General features: G+C 37.4%; 1 protein-coding gene across 1 annotated transcript in view; it reads left to right on the forward strand.

Moving 5' to 3' along the window:
* The window catches only part of LOC134671578 (uncharacterized), a 296,112-nt gene that overhangs the window by 43,637 nt on the left and 232,640 nt on the right, over positions 1-19,835 (forward strand). Inside the window, exon 2 of the mRNA XM_063529438.1 lies at positions 15,878-18,643. Within this exon, the coding sequence (XP_063385508.1) occupies positions 15,938-18,643 (2,706 nt within the window). The 5' untranslated portion in view covers positions 15,878-15,937. The remainder of the gene's footprint in view (positions 1-15,877; positions 18,644-19,835) is intronic.

Below are 19,835 nucleotides of genomic sequence, written 5' to 3' on the forward strand. Positions count from 1 at the left end.
AACTTTGTTAGGCCTTGATATCGAAGGTTAATTATTATTTCTGTACTAATATTTACCCAATAACGAACAAAACAAAGTTTCGCTTTGGAATCTACGGCTGAGAAAGGGAAAGTTATATAGCACCGCCTTTGTATCCGGGCATATTCGATCAATTAGGTATTCTATATAGTAAATGTAGCCACAAAATAAATAAATAGTACCTACTACTTAGGTATAGAAGGTTCACTCTCTATAAAACAGTTATGACCGCTAGGTGGCGCAAGCGCGAGCAGGCGTCCGTTCCGTAGCGGTGCGCGGCAACTAGTATGGCTAGACACCAAAATTGGTGTGGACCGCATGTATTTGTAGCGACGCGACGAAATCTCAGAGTGAGCTTCGCCTGATGTAGCTTCCAAACTAACCACCAGACGACGTCAGCGACAATAAGTATCAAACACATCTCAAGTAACTATATTTGTCTTTTATAAACGCGTACCTAGATCCATTTGTAACAATGCATCATATAGCCACTATAATTTTATTACCTATATAAACCACTACTTAAAAACCGTTGCATTGGTAGACCTAGTAAAAAATATATTATGGTCCGCGTAACGCGCCGAATTGTCGATTGGACAAGACTGTCAAAATAACAGGTCAACTAGGTTAACAGGTCACATTACATCCAATACAACCGTGTAACAGAACTCCCGTACCCTCCGAATTTCACTACAGACAAAGACATCGTGTTACCGTACCCCTATGAATATAGAGCAACTTCACCGCCTACAGATTGGCTCATATTGTAACTAAAACGCGGTAGAATCGGCACGAAATCGCTGACTGTAGTAACATCAAGGGATATCGGGTCTTGTGCGCCGCAAAAGTGATTCTGTTTCGGCGAACCTTACAAGTGATTTCATTTTCGAAGGGACCTTTACAATTGGCGGAAATCGGAATTTCCTCCTACACTGGCTTTGTCCCCTAATCTTTAACCGTTGCGACGAATCAAACGGGCCTGCGAATTGCGATTTGGAGAGGAAATTCGCTTTTGTATCAAACGTTACATTATTCGCCGCACTAAGTCGGCGCGAGTAACTTGATAAGATTGTTCGCTCGGACGCTGAGCCGCTAAATCGAATGCATTATTAATAATCGTGGGTGTTCTTTCTTTTACGTTTTGTTATTTTTATATCATTCCGGTTCGATATCACTTATACGCTCGTGAGTTAGGTATACTTTAACTTTTCGCATTTTCCTCGTTAGGAACGTATTGATATTGCACTAATCTAACATGCATAATATGTTCCAAACAAAACAAAACTTTATATTAAATGTTGTCGTCATCGTTAACATTTCTTACAAGCATTTCTGCAAGTAAAATATACTTACATAAGTATTTTTTTAATTTAATTTAAATAAGTGAAAAATACAAACACTCAAAGAAGCCCATATCCTCAGCAAATAACACGAAAACCATTGTGTTTCCCCTGCTCACTTAGCTCCCCAAACTAATGTCCCTACCTGTACTATGTGACCACACTCCAAAGGGCCACTTACACTGACAAATGCGAGACGCGATCAATGGCGGGAAGCGGTAGAAAGCGAACACCGGATAGAGCTAAGCACTTTCGTTGGCCATTAAGGAATTGTTTAATTATTGTGAAAGTATTCGTTGCTTTTAAAGAAAGTTTTCTAGTAACTAAACATGTAAATTTACTAGTTTACAAATGGTATATATACAATGAGTGATATCAAATTAAACATACAAAAGTAAGTCATTGCAACTTATCCATGCCACTGATTGACACTGCTACCATATAGTTACATAATATGCATTAAACTGTAAATTATTACGGCCGTATTCGAACAATGCTTCTAAGGGATCACTGCGATAAATACGACTGCAATCTGTCAGTATCAAAAGTGACATTTCTTCAACCTGAAACGTCACTTATGACACTGACAAATCGGTATTGTACCGCAGTGATATCTTAGAAAGCATTTTGTTCAAATTGGGCCGATACTCGTAGGATTGTCCATTGAAGGTTCTTTTCATGTAGGTAGTTAGGTACCTACATATGCCGCAGCCGGTTGAAGCTATTTATCAATGGATAGTTGAAATCAATTATGTAGTTACTTACGTAAGTTACATGCGTAAAAAAAAAACATACAACGCCCGACTCGTTCCTGGCTTACACAGCATTTATTTTTTGCAACAAGTATATTTCACCACTCGTAACCGCCATAAATGCCCTATCATGTCTATTGGCGGCCGTCGATTGATTAAGCCCACAACAAAAACAATATCGCATCGTATTGTCGCCGCAAACGGCCGGTTGACATGACGTTTAGGGACATAGGGCGGATATGACGTCATTACTGTCGTATAGCTTATCGCACCCCTATGGACCCGAGTCACTTAGTACGGAGTTATATGTCCATCGGCGCCGTTTCCGGGCAAATTGGGTGGTACGGTGAAGCGAATTTTATTTTATAACATTATTTCATTTTTGGGTAGCTTTTAAAATGTAATTATTAGTGAGGTATTGAATGGAACAATAAAATCATTAATTTATAAAAAAAACTTTTTTTTATTTCATCGAAGCCAGGCGTCGTTGAAAATAAAAAGATGAGAATTAATATATCTCACTTTTTTGCTTTTCGTTTGGTTTGTATGTGTATATAGAACGTTCATTTCATAGCGAATAACAATTGTTATTCCTGGGCGGAAGCTAATCTAAATGCACCTGTTATGCGGAACATGTGCGGTTAAATAAATATCCCTTTATTTGCATTTAAACTCATAATTGATATTGCCAAGCCGTTAATTATCTGACGATGGGATAATATAGTAATATTACTTTTGTATATAACGTGTTGCTCATATGAATTATATGCTTAGCGTTGCAAAATAATAATATATCGAAGTTTTAATGCGGTTGCCTATCAGTTTTTTAATTGTAATCAATTGTATTCATTTGTATTATTATAAGTTTTCAGCAAACGTTTTTATTCTGACATAATGTTTCATAAATAACGGAGTTTTGTTCATAAAAATACAAATTAATCTACTTTTATTTAGATGGTCCGCTCTCAAAAATATCTGTACCCAATGCAACGAATAAATGATTTAATACTGTATCGTATAAATAAGTTGTATCATAGAATTTATGAATTATCAGATGATAAAATAAAATAACAGTGAGAGTAGATTAAAAATAGTACAACGAAGTCACTTCTAGTCGCGTAACTCCTTTTTATTATCATTCCTTTTATCTTATGTTAACAGCTTTTAAACTCATAATAATAAATCGCTCTATCGATATGTAAATCCCACTTTGATTTAACCCCCTGCGTATTTGGCTAGCATTTGGGACCCTTGGCATGGAAAACTGACGACCCATGTCAGATTCTGCGGTAAGGGGAATACCGAGTGTTGTTATCAACCTCGTATCTTATTCTAGTATACTATATGAAAAGAGACCCTACTTTGTGTTTAATAAAGCTCATATTTCGTGCAAATGGATTGTGAGATCAAGGACTTGGAAAGTAATTTTGATGAAGGCATTTGTAAGGCGCATGTCATGCGGTGCTTGGAATCTATTAATCTGTGTTCTTTTCTGCGTTTATTTACTATTATGTAGCAGATATTGTGCATGTAACATCGCATCTGGAAATAATGATAATATGTAAGTACTTAGAACGTTATAAGTTATCTAAACCTTTGACTAGGGTCGTTATTACAAAGATGGTTCTCAATTTTCATGAAAAAAACTTAAATTATGACTACGTAATGTACGTTGATAAATCAAACAATATGGAATAATAAAACTGTTGACAAATATTCTGCAAGCACAGTAATTTAGTTGGAAGATATAATACGACAATAGAATAGCAAAAAAATACACTTTCCTTACTTAACTTCCGTGGTTTCGTTTCCGTCTTACATAACCGCTGAAAGCGTCCAGAAGTCTCGTGAATTCGTAAAGTACAATTACTTGAGAGACTCGACTGCCGTCCAACTGTTCCGTTTATCAAACAAAACAAAACAAACACCACTCAACGAGAACTTGGCTGTTTTTTTTATGTTAGTTAACACAATGACTGTGTGACTTTAGGTCTGATAGCAGGCGTGGCTCACTCCGCGATTTCGTCGCTTTGCTACAGGTAGCTAAAAGTACATCCGTTCCGCCCCAATTTTGGGGAAAGCCATAAGCCACGCGTGGCGTTATCGCCACCTATCGGCCATATCTGTGCTGATCGTAACAGACGCGTTTTGTTAGAGAGTGAGTCTTCTGTACCTAGTACTATTATTTATTCTGTTCTGATAGGTAATTTATTCGTTTACATAAATAATGTTAATGTAAAGAGGCATTGTAACCATAATATATACTTTTAAATAGAAGCCTGACCAGTAATATAATGAATTATGATTATGATCATTGTCAAGAGTCCAAAACTCCACTCTTTTTTATTATAAAACGCCAAAACGTTCCGGTGGCAAGTTAAAGTACAAAATTGCATACATAACAAATTACGTATTTCCAAAATGACAAATGTTACCAATAAACATACGGAATCGTGGAATTATTCACTGAGCGTAGACCAGGATTCAGTAAATATGGTTTCCAATAATAAATAAGCCAATTGTCGTCTTCCAAATTTGTGTCACACACAATAATAGCGGCTTATGTGTGCCTGCTTTACATTCACGGCGCGTCCTCTGCCCACGGGCGGTATAAAATTCGTATCATCCTGCCGTTTTGTAAAATCGACTTTGTTTTATAAGGAATAAAGCTCATTCATTATAACAAACTCCATAAGTAAATATAAGGTTTTATTAAGGTTAAAATTACAGAACACTCCATCTACTGCTTTTTATTTTTGCGGATATTTCGACCGTATATTGGGTTAATTCAATCAACTGGCATATTTTTAACCGTAAAATTCTGGTGTCGATTAAATTTCAGATTGAGAGTGCTGCTCCGTGTATTCGTGCCAATCTACAAGCTCTATATATATATATATTGACATATTTCGAGCTTAATAATTAACATTTTTGCCGGTATTCATAGCTAATAAATTCTAAAGTTGGGTTTTAGAGCAATTTGTTAGTCCTATTTCCTATTTAGCACTTATATAAGTATGTTAAATCATTAACCAGTTTATTTAAAATATATAACTAACTTTATTTGTTGTAGCGCACAGCGACTTTTATTTTGAAGGAAATTAAATCAATTGCATTCCACACACATTAAAAATATTAAAGAAAAAATAACTATACAGATTGTCAAGCATCAGATCTTGTCACTAGAAAAAGGCGGCAAATTTGAAAAACGTCTCATGGAAAATTTTCTACTGACAAGATTTGCTTGACCATCTATAAATGTATTTAAGTACATTCTAAATCGCGTTGACCATACATATCTTATATCTTTAAATGAGCAATTGGATATGCATATATCTCTGGGAAAACGTGCATTTTTGAGTTTAAATTACTATGTTTTCCGAGCAATGCTCGGTCGCCCAGATATTTTACACACGTCACCTTGTAGGTATACACGTGACGTGACAAGATGAATGAGATTATTTACAAACCAATGCCCATTTTCTTCAAAGGCTTACTTCTATTGAGATGATCCTTTGAGAACTTTTATTCATATCTAGTGGGTTCTTAGCGCTGCCAACAAAAGGGAAAGATTGCCAAGAGACGAGTCCCGCTATCAAAGTGAAAATGAGGGGGCGTATAATAAACCGTCATGATGCCCGAGGTGCGCCTGCGTCATGTAATTTTGACACTTGATTTCTTTATTCAATACAGAGACTGTATTCAGAAATTAAAATGCAATAATAGAGTAGAATCAACTCCATATAACAATTCCAGTAGGTATAGTAAACTAGTTTGAGTTTGACTTATGACGCGTAAAGCAAGCAAAAATGTTATATCCACTTTAACTTAGAATTTATTTAACTGTATTAAATATATAAAAAAACTAATTACGTACTAAAATATGACGATACCTATTACATTATGTATAGGTAATTGTATAAACAAAAAATCACAGAAACTTAACTATAAGTTATAGGAAGCAAAACAAACTTGTAATTATTCACGTGTACAAAAGTTCCATAAAATAATGAACCATCAGGTACCTATTTCCCAAGTTATTAGTAAAGTTTCAGAGCGTATTGTAGTACAATGTTGACATGTCAAATGCTTATTTAAGAATGAAGCCCTTGGAACTCTGATTGATGCTTGCTTACGCTAGTTACGCTGCCCGCTGAGTTGATTGCAAATACATAATGAATTTACGGCAAATTTGAAAGCAAGTTGGCTGATATTTTGATGTGTTACAAAATTGAATACAGTTATTAGATGTTCATTTGTTCACACGATGTGTGAGATGGTACCTAGCTATGTTAATGCATGTTGTTGTTGGTCGCGTTAGATTTGAGTTTAGTTTTCGAAATATCAAATAAACTATTTATGCAAGACTGAATATTTTATTTTTACATAAATAAAAGAATTAACAAAATAATTAAACTAAAAATTAAAATTAAAACTAAAACTAAACTCTAACAACTATACACATATTTACAGATAAAAAATGGGACCTAGCTCGGCGCCGGATGGTAGGGTGCCCAGAAGGCTGGTGGCATTGCCGCGCTGAATGGCAATGCCAATTCGTTGGGCAAGGAAGTACCCAGCCCTCTGGTCACCTGTGGCATCATTAAGACGCTTCGCCAGCTCCCTAAATATTTAGTGTGCCCCGGGTCCCCAAGGCCCGAGGGTTTCCACCCCAAACGGCTCAAACATGCAACCAGAATCAATGGCTGCATATTTGCGCCGTTTGAGGTGCTCGGCCGTTGCGGCGGCCGTCCCGGCCTTGGTCGAGATTCCCGGGAGGTGGGACTGCGCCAGTGTGTCGACGCACGTGGCGTCCCACACTAGGGGCCGGCCCAGCCTCCAGGGAACCAAAGTCATCCCGTCGGGCCGTTTGCCGTCGTCCCTGGTCAGGCCTGTGGGTTCCAGGACGGCTGGTGCTCCGGCACTGGTTAAAGGCCCGGCGCAGAATTTATGCAAGTAACTGTAATAAACTAATATTTAAAATTTACTGTACTTTTCTTTAGTAGTGCACAATAAAGAATTATTGTTATTTATTATTATTTATTGACGGGTCTATCGCGAATTTATATTATTACCTTTATTTACCGACGTTATACTTCGTCGAGTAATTGCACAAATCTCTGTTGTGACATTTTGCTGGGACATCAGTTAGCCGCGACCACGACCAGTGAAACCTGATGGGCTATAAACGCGAAAATCGAAGTTCGCAAATTGCGGGGATTTTTCTCTGTCACTCTAATTACGCCTTCATTGGAGTAAAAGAGAAAGATCCCCGCAATTTGCGAATTACTGTTTTCGCGGTAGCCCCTCTGTGTCGAAACGTCCAAGGTAAATAAAGGTAATAAAATAAATTCGCGATAGACCCGTCTATACATATTACATACATACATACAATACATATAATCACGCCTATTTCCCGGAGGGGTAGGCAGAGACCACGGATTTCCACTTGCTACGATATGTAAATGTGAGTTATAATAAAATTTCGTAATACTTTTATTACATTTTTACACTGAATAAAGTTACGTCCGTATTATGGCTCCTCTACACGCTGGGCCAACGCGGACTCCAAGTGACGCAGCCATGCGGCAGAATGAGGTAGCAATATCACTTGCTCCCTCTAACTAACGCATAAATAAATGCGTCCCTTGGAGTGGCCGGCGTTGGCCCATCGTGTAGAGGAGCCATTAGAAAGCTCAACCATCCGGCGTCGTTGAAGGCGCTGAAACAATTCTCGCCAGTCACCGTTATCGGCGTTAAATCGCCGATATATTTTATCGCCGTTCCACCGATATTTGTAATCGGCGGCGCGGATTCATTAATACACGTCAGGCCGTGATACCAGGCCGGATCAACAGTCGGACACTTAAGCATAATATTAGCTTTTATAAACAAAAATGCAACTATCTAACACTAAGTAGGTAGGTACTTACTACAACTAAGCGGTAGCATCCGCTAGGTAATTAGTTCTGATTTTTCACTCCAGGGGCATTCTATGAGCTGTTCCTTACAAACGCATTTTATTTCGTATAAATCTTAGGTATATATAAAATCGTATCGTATTAATCTAATCGTATAAATCTTATAAAAAAATCTTATATATAAATCTTTCAACGTTTCAAGTCGATGATTATTTGATTAGGTATTATATTTATTTCACTAAGCATTTTTTACATCCATTGAGACGGAAAAAAACTGCTTTAAAACATGAAAATCTTCAGAACATTCGCGTTTGTACAGGACAAGTAAACAACTTAGCTTTTAATAAAAAATGTCTGAGAAACAACTTATCTACTTAAATAAAAACAACGGCCCTATTTCACCAACGTGACAAATGTCGCATTTGTCGACATCACTGTTACTGACGTCACAGGCCTCCATAGGCTACGGTAACCGCTTACCATCAGACGGGCGGTGTGGTTGTTTGCCACCAACATGTTAATAAAAAACAAACTCCACTATATCGTCAGTAAATAAGTACTTATTTTGCGAAGCTAATGACAATTGTCACAAGAAATACGACAATTGTCACGAAATTCCGACACAGAACTCATTTGCTGTCAAGAATTACCGAAAGTTCTTTGAAATCTTGTGACAATTGTCATCATTATCATCATAAACATCACATCACAAGAGAAATACCTGTTTTTTGCCGATAAAATAAAGTTTTATTAAATAATACAATGATGGTGACAAACAGGAATACGGCCTGCCCGATGGTAAGCGATAACCGTAGCCCATGGATGCCTGTGACGTCAGCAACAATGAGACTTGTCGAATGTCGCACCTGTCACGTTGGTGAAATAGGGGCCTGGCCGCCTTGTATTACAAACAACTACTAGGTATATATACCTCTAATTATGCTACTGACGGCTCGATTCAGGAAATGAATAAGAGATGCACTAGATATGAAATAGTAAAGATATGTGACGTTCCACGACAAAAGGTACCTTATGGCGGCTGACGCTTACGTCGCATAGCGCCGCAATAATATTGGAGCGACGTTAATAATCGTAAGCGCCAACCGCCATAAGGTATTACCTTTATCCGTGGGACGTCACATATCTTTACTATATCGTATCTAGTTAATCCCTAATTCACTTTCCGAATCGCGCCGTGCTATTAATATTAGCCGGCACGGACTCATCAATACTCGTCATTCAGTAATGACGGATCAACAAACAGACAGGTAAATTATAGGTGGAAAATATAAACGGTAGCATTACCAACAAATTAATTCATTTTCATAAAAGAAAAAAGACTCTGACCGAAGAGATTTATTTTATATGGGCCTCTTTTAGCGTTGTGTTTTTTGGAATCTCAAGGGTCAAGGCGGGAACAGTGGCTCAACACAAACCGTGACTCAGTTCCTCAAATAGGTATCGCTCGGTATTCACTATAGCACCCTTACGTGTTAGAATAACCATTGCTCGTCCAATTGAATTTGTTCGACTACTGAATGTTTCTGCTGTATTAGCAGGGAAGCAAGTAGCCTCTTAGCCTAAGCAAATTAGAAAAATCTGCGGAAATAATTCGTGTAGTTTTGAAAATTGGTACAGGTATATCTTGTGGTGTCCAGATAAACATACTAAAAGTCCTCGAGGGTAGGGGGTGTGCTGGGGGTGTAGAGGGGGGTTGAAGGTACTTTTTTTCATATTTTTGCTCATGTCTCGAATATCTGTACGAATAGCATTATAATTACTTAGGACAAAAGTTTTAACATAAAATTTACTACAAATTTGGTTATATTTATTTTTACTCTGCGAGCAATACTTTAGGACCTACAGGCTGTTAAAGTTAAATAAGTGATAAAAAATAGATGGTTTAAGAAAACGTCGTTTTTTTGTAATTGTTCATCACAAATAAAAAAATTAGCTTAGAGTAAGCAAGCTAAGCAACCTGCTGATAAAATATAAAAAAATAGGCCATATGCATGTCGGGCCATGCTCAGTGTAGGGTTCCGTAGTTGCCCGTCTGTCAAGATAGACTATTTGCCATAACTCAAAAACAGCTATACCGATTAGGTTCGCTACATTTTTTCTTGAAAGTATTTACTAAGCTATGTTTTCACGATTTTTTTCATATTTTTTGGACCCATGGTTCAAAAGTTAGGGGAACTAAGGGGTAAATCACAACTTTTTTTCTTTCAAATCGATTATTTCCGCAAATATTAAGTTGATCAAAATCTGGTTCTTGAAGACCTTTATTCGTTTTAAAAGACCTATCCAACGACACCCCACACTATGGGGTGGAAGCGAAAAAAAAAATTCATCCCCACTTTAATGTAGGGCAACCACCATAAAAAAAAATTCTAGTTTTCATGTTTAAGTTTGACACGAATATATAAATCAGTTACGCTGACAAAGTTGTAAAAATATAAATAAGAAAAAATATTTTTTTAGGGTGGCTGTCCTACATTAAAAAGGGGATGAAATTTTTTTTCGCTTCCACCCTATAGTGTGGAGTGTTGTTGGATAGGTCTTTTAAAACGAATGCGGGTCTTCGAGAACCATTTTTTGATCTACTTAATATTTTCGGAAATAATCAATCTGAAAGAAAAAAAGTTATGTTTTCCACTTTAGTTCCCCTAATATTTGAACCATGGGTCCAAAAAATATGAAAAAAATCGTGAAAGTAAAGCTTAGTAAAGACTTTCAGACAAAAATATAGCGAACCTAATCGGTTAAGCAGTTTTTGAGTTTTTGCAAATAGTCTATTTTGACGGACGGGTAACTACGGAACCCTACACTGAGCATGGCCCGACATGCTCTCGGCCGGTTTTCTTATATTTTATCAGCAGGTCACTTAGCTTGCTCATTCTTAACTAAAATTTTTATTTATGATGAACAATTATGAAAATACGACGTTTTCTTAAACCGTCTATTTTTTATCTCTTATTTAACTTTAACAGCCTGTAGCTCCTAAAGTATTGATCGCAGAGTAAAAATAAATATAACCAAATTTGTAGTAAATTTTATGTTGAAACTTTTGTTCGAAGTAAGTATAATGCTATTCGTACAGATATTCGAGATATGAGCAAAATTATGAAAAAAGGTACCTTCAACCCCCCTCTACACCCCCAGCACACCCCCTACCCTCGAGGACTTTTAGTATGTTTATATAGACGCCACAAGGTATGCCTGTACCAATTTTCAAAACTACACGAATTATTTCCGCAGCTTGCCCAAATTCGGCTTAATTTGACGTGGCTATCTCTCTTGTTGGAATTAGGTTGAGTGAACCACTGTACCCGGCTATTTTTTTCCGAGCCACTGTTCCTACCCTACCCTACCTATAGCTGCGTCTGTGGACAGAACTCCGGTCTGTCAGTCATATTTGACGGACATATACATACACGTACATACCTATATCGCTAACGGTGACCTCCGACGTAAATAAATAATATCAACGAGAAAGCTTCAAGTAAGAAGTAGTCACTGATATTTGATTCAGTGACACTCATAAATGTGTACCTTTACCCAACCCATGCTCGACAGGCAGTGCGTACTCCAGAAAAATTCCCATATGTGACGTTATCTATGAAAAGGGACCTTCTTGTCGATGGCGCTTACGCCATTTTTAACGATGCTCCGATATAAATACAATGCTGCGCGACCCTGTGCGGCGTAAGCGCCATCGACAATAAGGCCCCCTTTCATAGATAATGCCTCGTATATATTTAACATTAGATTATCCGGATGCGAATCTTCTGGACGTTAAGTCAGTTAGCCGTAGGTACCAGCGGGAACGGGCTAATTCTCATCCAATTAGCACTATAGTAACATGTACTTAGTCACTATACAGGCGAATTTGAACCTTATCTCCATAGCTTAATGACTTTGCACGTGAAAGCTTTTCTCGTTGTCAGATGGACAACAATGGAGACAGAATTTTCTTTTTGTTTTTGCAAAAGTAAAATACGAGTGATGATATGAATCCTTTTTAAAAGCAAACAAAAAAGGGAACTCGTTATATATTTAAACACATCATCATCATCTCAGCCATAAGACGTCCACTGCTGAACATAGGCCTCCCCCTTTTTTGGGGGGTGAATGCCATAACCGCCACGCTTGGCAGGCGGGTTGGCGATCGCAGTCGAGTACACCGAATTTGAGGGACGCTGCTGCCCGTCCACCGGTGGTCTTGGACGTGGTTTAAGGACATACCCGGGACATACTTTAGTAGAAATGCCACGAATATCCGGCAACTATTCGGTATTCGGCCTATTCGGCCACTTTGCCAAATATGCGGTATGATATAAGAATGTAATAACAAACATATAATAATGACAAAGAGAAACAGCGTACAGTACAGACTACAATAAAACAAAACTTAATATAACCGTTAAAATACTTTTAGCAAACACGCCTCAGATCGATAAAATGCCATAAAATTTATTTTAGCTACATTAGTGCACCGGCACTTGGCAGTTCTTATCAGAATTACCGTAATTGACGTGCAACTGGCGTAAAAGTGAATCTGAGGTCTGAGGCTCCGGCTCGGCGGATCGATAGCTCCCGCCCCCGGCCCCGCGCCCCGCCGCAATCTCCGCGGAGGCGCGAAAATGTATTCTGAGCGCTTCAGTATGCTGATGACATTGTAAATCATCTCGCACACTATTAAAGGGCTATCGGATAGGATTTGATGCTCCGTTTTTGAACCCGAAATAAATATTTTGGACGGAATATTTGAAATCTTCTTCGCGGTTTACTAAATATGCAGCGAATATGTAGGTAGCTGCTTAGGTGCTTTGACGCTCAGGTAAATCTAAGCAGTGAATTTACACTTCAATAAATAGAAAAATTAAAATAGCAAATCATTAAAGTTTCATCGCTGGGTTTTCTAACAATATTATAAGTAGGTAAGGGAATATATCTTCTCCCGAAAACCGTCCTCTTGGGTTTTAATAACAAAATTAAATTACATACTTAGTTATTGTTATAATGTGTCATGTGCGTATCTTACTGCATTAGTTTTTTTCTCTTATCGTTCTATTTATATTTTTTCAAAATAACTTACGTAACGTATTTGTTAATTTCTATTATTGACATAATTTTACAAATATACTAATTAGATTATCATTCTTATAAGAATCTCTCACAATGCGTAAAGGAATGATTTTATTAGATCTCTTTATCTTTAGTGCCTTGTCAGTTATCCTCATTATTCTCAACTATCTTCTACTAACTTTGTAGCAAAAAACTAAACAATCAACAGAAGCTCGGCGGCGGCACGGCACCGGCAGTTCACTTCAGCCCGCAATAAAGGTCCCACAAACAATAACAGCGCTTGCTTACTCCTTTATTAGATTAACTCGGCAAAAGCCGGTCTCATCGTTTCATTATTTAGGATTGCTTCGAAATCATTATTCTACATTATTCTCCAACTTTGTGCCGAGGCAACTATTTTTAATCGTTGAATTGTCGCCTCGCTAAATTTTAATCTCAAAACTGAAAGTATCACGTTAGTTGCTTCAGTTTTTTGCAATAAAGCGCTCGCTTTAATCTTCTTTCATTTAACCTTTCATTTAATAATTAATTGTGTTTCCTCTTTTATTTACGATACAGCAGCTGGGACAATTATCATCGTCAAGTGTTATTTTCTACGTATAACTTTGAATTCATTTTCGCTTGAGCAAAATTAAATCAGCTGCATTTAATTAAAGAGCGGCCGAATTCGAGCGCAGCGCAGTCCGATGCAATGTTCATATTTTGAGCAAACAACTGCTACCGGTATAAACTTGCTACATGCCTAATAATTCAAACGGACTTTGATATTGAAAAGGATTGCGATGATTATAACAATGTTAGTATTACTAGTGTAGTAATGGAAAGTTAAGGAATTGCTAAGTTGAATGGAACGTGCAACAAAGCACGTTGGTATTGTAAATCTTTGTAGTAAATGAATGTTTAGCTAAATATACATTAAATTGGTTTAGAGTAGTCATGAACACTCTTAACTGTCCATCGATGGACCTTATGCCTTTTGTAATAAGGTCCACCGATGGATACTTAACAGCGTGGGCGATGGTAATACTGTTCATATACAATTGTAAGTACATGAACAAATAATAACATCCGTGAAAAGGCCGGGCAAGCGTTTTAAACTTTTATTGGAATAGTTCGGGCATCGCTTTCGGACCTGCGTCGGTATCCAAACTGGACAATGCTTTTTTATGGCCTTCCTTTTTGTTTCCTTCCGGACATCTTCATCTCACAAAATACTGTTGTGTAAACAATGAGGTTTGAAGTTTTATTGTTTGGTCCTTTTAACCCGTTAGAAAACTTGAGCAAGAGCAACGTGTAAGTATATGACAAAAAATACATTGTCCAATTCTGCAAAAACCAGGATTCCAGAAGTAAATAAATGAAATAGATAAATATTTGGGGACATTCTTACACAGATCGGCCTAGCCCTAAACTAAGCAAAACTTGTCCTATTGGTACTAGACGACAATATACATGTTATGTTATATACTTAGATAATACATACTTATATACATAGAAAACGGCCATGACTCATGAGTCCGCGCTCGCGATGGTTTCCATCGGTTGTTTGTCATAGTTTTCAAGTACAACTAAAAATTCAATTCTTAATTAAGGTCACGAAATTCACTTAATGACTGACTGATAATACCTATGCATATACAAACATATCAGTTACGTTTTAGATAATGGTTTAATAAAAAAATTATCGGTTTGGTTTCTTAGCAGAAAATAAAGAAATTCGTGCTGAGGCGTGACTAAAGTACCAAACTTATGTAGAAGTATAATGGTCCTAAATTTGTAAGCGCATGGCAGATGATAAGATGCAGTTTTTTTGTAGCTAATGACTGGAGCGCGTGGCAGGTATAATTTTGCCGCACCGACTACAAGGGTGTAAGGATGTTCAGATTTCAATGGCAGATACACCCTTATCGTATTTCAGTGTGTAATCCGTCTGTCGGACACACAAAAACGGTTGTTCGTGTGTGGTGAACATTTTGATATGATCGTGCGCACATGTTTATAGGCAGATGTTTGTTTTTAGAAGAATTATTTCGCTCGTAGCCCATTTATCTTTTTTGTGGCGTGCGCTTGTTAGCGTTATTTATTGCATCAGTGCGTATGTTATGATTAGTCAATTCAGTCGTCTCATCATGTGTCTTAAGCTGTTACTTTAGTTTTTCCTACAGGAACCTTTGTTATTGCAATAAAATTGACTCTAAGTGAAACATTAAGCGTTGCGATTCAGCGAGGAAATGCTGCCAGCATGCTTGGCACTATGCCTCAGGGGCTCTCTTAAGATAGATTTTTAGGTTTCGTTTTAGTTTTGTAGGTAGTTTTAATTTTAGGTTACTTTTTATTGTAAGTTTGATGTTGTGTAACATTTAACTAAATAAAAGTGACACATTTAAATATATTTAACAGATTCTTATTACTTGAATTAGAATTCAAAGTTCACCTCTTTTCTTAATTTTAATATAAAAATTATTCTTGAATTTTTTATGCGGATCTGGCGGCATTCTAACAGAATTGCTATTCACGGTTGCGTAACTACGGGTTTAAGAACACCTTTGATACCTCCAAACATCTGTCGTGGGGCAAATCGGACAACAAAAGGTTTTTTTACCCTAATGACGATTGCAGCCTTTGATAGACGCTCAGTTAATAGAATATATTTCTCCAGCTCAGCGGGTGTGGAATAATACCATCAAATTTAATCTTCATATTTAATTTAACTGTAAAATATTTCTATCTTACTTATCTGGGTTTTCTTTTGTTCTAGGATGTGAACTTCATCATCGGGCCGTCAATGACGACAAAAATTATCTGACCCCATCGGAAAATGCGGTCACAGGCATCAAAAACTTTGAAGAAGGGAGTTGTAAGCAAAACAGCTTTCAAGGCACGATCCAATACTAAACAAGTCAAGAAAAAACTCGTGATACCCAAAAAGGGAAAGAATTTGGCGAATAAAACCATATCGAGAAACGCTAAAAAGACATTAGAAGATGCTATCCACCAGAAAGATGAGGATGAATCTTCTAATTCAGATAAAAGCTATAGCTCTGATTCAGCAAAAGCGGGAACATCAAAAGCTAGTTCATCGCGTAGTGAGTCGCCTACTAAAAAGACAAAAAAGGATTCCAAGGAGAAAAAGGAGTCTCCAAAAGGGACAGCAAGTATAAAGAAAGTTTTGGCAAAAAAATGTCCTAAAAAACCCAAATCCCCACCAAAATCTAAATTAATAACGGCAACACAGGGGGATGACAATGATAATATTAAGTACAAAATTAATTCTTCTTTACCCAAAAAGCTAACATCGAAAGTTGCTAAAGCTAAAGCGCTTTTAAAGAAATCTAGTGGAATACAAAAAAAGAAAACTACACCTGCAACTAAACTCGAAGGATCAGATAAAGATGACAAAAAGGACGAAATTATGTCTCAAGAATCTAAAAGTAAGGAATACGGGGAAAACAGTAAAGAGATAATTGCCGATTCTAAAAATGAGGCTGAAAACCCCTATGATGAAAAACCCGATGATAAAGAATGTTTCAATAATAGTGGCTTAGCGAGTACTTTTCCGAAAACCTCTGCGTTAAATTCGACTGAAACATCACCTAAAATTGAAGTCGAAAGGCCCCCTAAATTTTTTACTTCTAGTCGACCGCCACGAACAGTTGATATTGATGTCAAATGTTTTAAAAACTCTAAAGGCAGCCTTAGCGTTTCTGAAAGATTTTTGTCAATGAAGTGCGAAACAAAGACAGACGAAAACACTAAGGAAAAGAGCGTCTTAAATACATTGGTGACACCTGGTCCTGAAATTGATGTCTATACATTTACCGAAAAAGTAGATTCCCCTAAAAGTATATTGTCAGGCTTCCGAAGTCCTGTAAATAAGAATGTAGGTCGGGTGCGTCCGATTGCTAGAGTAAAAGGAACTATTATTGACAAAAAAGAATTAGAGAAAAAGAAGTACTCGCCCCATCGCCCTATCGAAGAAGTTGTCAAACAACTAAAGGCCAAGAAAGGTAATGAAGAGCTAAATACTGTTCAAATTGATGCAATCTCAAACTTAGCTGTATCTGCAGTTGATAGTATAGACAAAGAAATTGAGGAAAAACCAATAGTCAGTAAGTCTTACAAAATGGTGGCACGTAAATCCAGTATCACAGGAAAACCATTCAGTCCAATTAAATTTCTTGATCAAGAGCCTGTAATAAATAAGAGTGACAAAGAAAAAGCTCTTAAAACATCCCCACCTACTAAGAAAACAACTTCTAAACTGAAAAAGTCAAATAAGAAAAGTAGCCTATCAGATGAAGATATAGATACATCTAAATTTGCTCTTAACACTAAATCATTCCATTATACATCATCGGATGAAAGTCACAGTGAATCAAACGATGACCATGACTCAAAAGACTCCTCTGGTTCGGATTCACCTAAGAGCAAGAAAACTAAAGCTAAGAAATATAAACGCATTACTGATGGGGCTAAGAAAAATACTTCCAAGGAATTAAAAGAACTTTCTAAAGATTCTCTCATTGACCTAAAAGATGAATCTATTTTACTGGGAGGCGAAAAACCCAGTAAAAGGAGACTAAAACTATTATCTATGTGGTCGGGGCCTAAAAAGCACAGAATGGCTTCACTTAACGCCATTGCTAAAGTACACTGTCTCTACGAAAATGAAAGTAGAACACATATGGAGTTAGGTCTTATGAAAACCATTGACAGGCCTGTGCTACCTAGTACATCTAAAGCCACTACAATTAAAAAGAAAGAAACAAAACCAAAAGAGATGAATCAAGGAGAGACCACATCTGAATCTGATTACGACAGTAAGAAAGACAATAAAAAGGAAGATAGTTCAGAGAGCTCAGATGATAATCCACCAGTCCAACGATCTTTACGAGGAGTGCCTGGAATAAGAAGCGCTGGGAAATATTGGGATCCCAAATCGTCAACCTCATCAAGCGAAGACAGTGAATTAGAATCTAAAAAGAAAACTGTCAATGTTGACAAGAAGAAATCCACTCCTAAAGCATCATCAAGCAAATCTGATACAGAAAAACCTCCGGCCAAAATGAAGAAAACTGCCGGAGTGCCTGTAAAAAAGAAACGAAATCGAAATGAAGTCGTGATGGATCTAAAAGACATGGTTGTACAAAAAAGAATGGCGAGTCTAAATGCCACCGCTATATTGGCAGCCAGTTACGAAAAACGATCACCTAAATCTAGCAAGGACGACACGACGTCGGATTCTTGTAGCGATGAGTCTTTTTCTCAGAAGCCAAAAAACGGGGTAAGTTCCGGCGTTAAGTCGGAAGCAAAAAACGAAGAAACTAAAAAGGAAAAAGACGATACAACAACAAAGGATAGGAAGCAAAAGGTCGAAGTGATTGTGAACCAAGATACTGACGTCACAATTACCGGAGTTTATTCGACACACCATCACGAAGGCTTCTGTACCGTTTCTGGGATGCAATATCGTATATCCTCAACCAGTCACACCCAGACAACGGCAACTGCAAATTGCGACAAGGTAAGCGAAATACGTAGTTAAAACTTTCACTAATCTGCCAACCCGCTTGTATAATTGTTCTTGGCTTGCCAACAAAATGCAAATAAAGATCAACTATCGGCTAAAAGTCAGCAAATCGGAGCATGTAAATAAGGATAGCTCGCCCGCCGGCGGCTCGACTCTCATTAATACCCGGTAATGAAGTAAGTTCTATGTAAACACGCCTCGGGACTTCATCCCTATACTCGTACACATTATCCTTCATCGCTTACGTGCCTAAAGATACGCGGGAAACTAAACCTTTTGTGTATACTGTAAACGACGAATTTCGAGTGCAAAGAAGTAATCAATTGAAGTGAGATTTACGCATGAAAGGAGTAACCGTCTTTCTACCCTTGACGCAGATTATATCGTTCGATGCGTTAAACCTTATTAACGTAATGTTAAACACTCAAGGGCGTCAAGGATCCTCTCTGATAAATTTAGCTTCTTAGTTAACTGCCGCTTTGCAATTAATATTCAATCCAAGCGCTTTAATTTATCCTTCATTAGTAGTACTTTGATACGACCTAACGCATGTTGGTTTTTGTTTTACTTTTTCTTGACAAACCATATCCGAGTCCGATTCTTTACATGAATTAAAAAAAAAAAACATTACTGTTAAAGACTACTTAAAAGATAAACAAATGAAAGCGAAATTATCGAGCAAACTTATTAGATCATACTATTTATTAGATTGACGAAAAGTGCTCGACGGGACCGAACAATTGCCGAGCGGATGAAGTTGTGGAAAATAGCTGCTTAACAATCTTAACATTGACGCTTTTAGCAGCTCGGGGCAAAATACGGCGTTCCGTCTTAACTGCCACATTACACAACGATTTACGTTTTACTCCTACTTCCGTTTGCGGCGGGACGATGAGAAAATTCTTGAGGCACACAACATGCCTGGGAAGGAAAAACAAAGTATAACAATTCTATTGACAGCGCTGTTTTTCTAACTGTTTAGTGTAAAGTTTTTTTGCTATGTCGTGTACCTACTTTAAAAACGCTTTTTAAACGTATGTGCCACTGCTATGTACACCTACTTTCTACACATTTTTATGCATCAACGTATGTATGTTGACAAATAGATATACCCGACTCTGAATAGTCTCTCGTAAAACAAAAGATACAAAAGGTTACCATGGATGGTTGAAATCGTAGTGCATAT

The sequence above is a fragment of the Cydia fagiglandana genome, chromosome 15 (assembly GCF_963556715.1).
Source record: "Cydia fagiglandana chromosome 15, ilCydFagi1.1, whole genome shotgun sequence".
Taxonomy (NCBI): domain Eukaryota; kingdom Metazoa; phylum Arthropoda; class Insecta; order Lepidoptera; family Tortricidae; genus Cydia; species Cydia fagiglandana.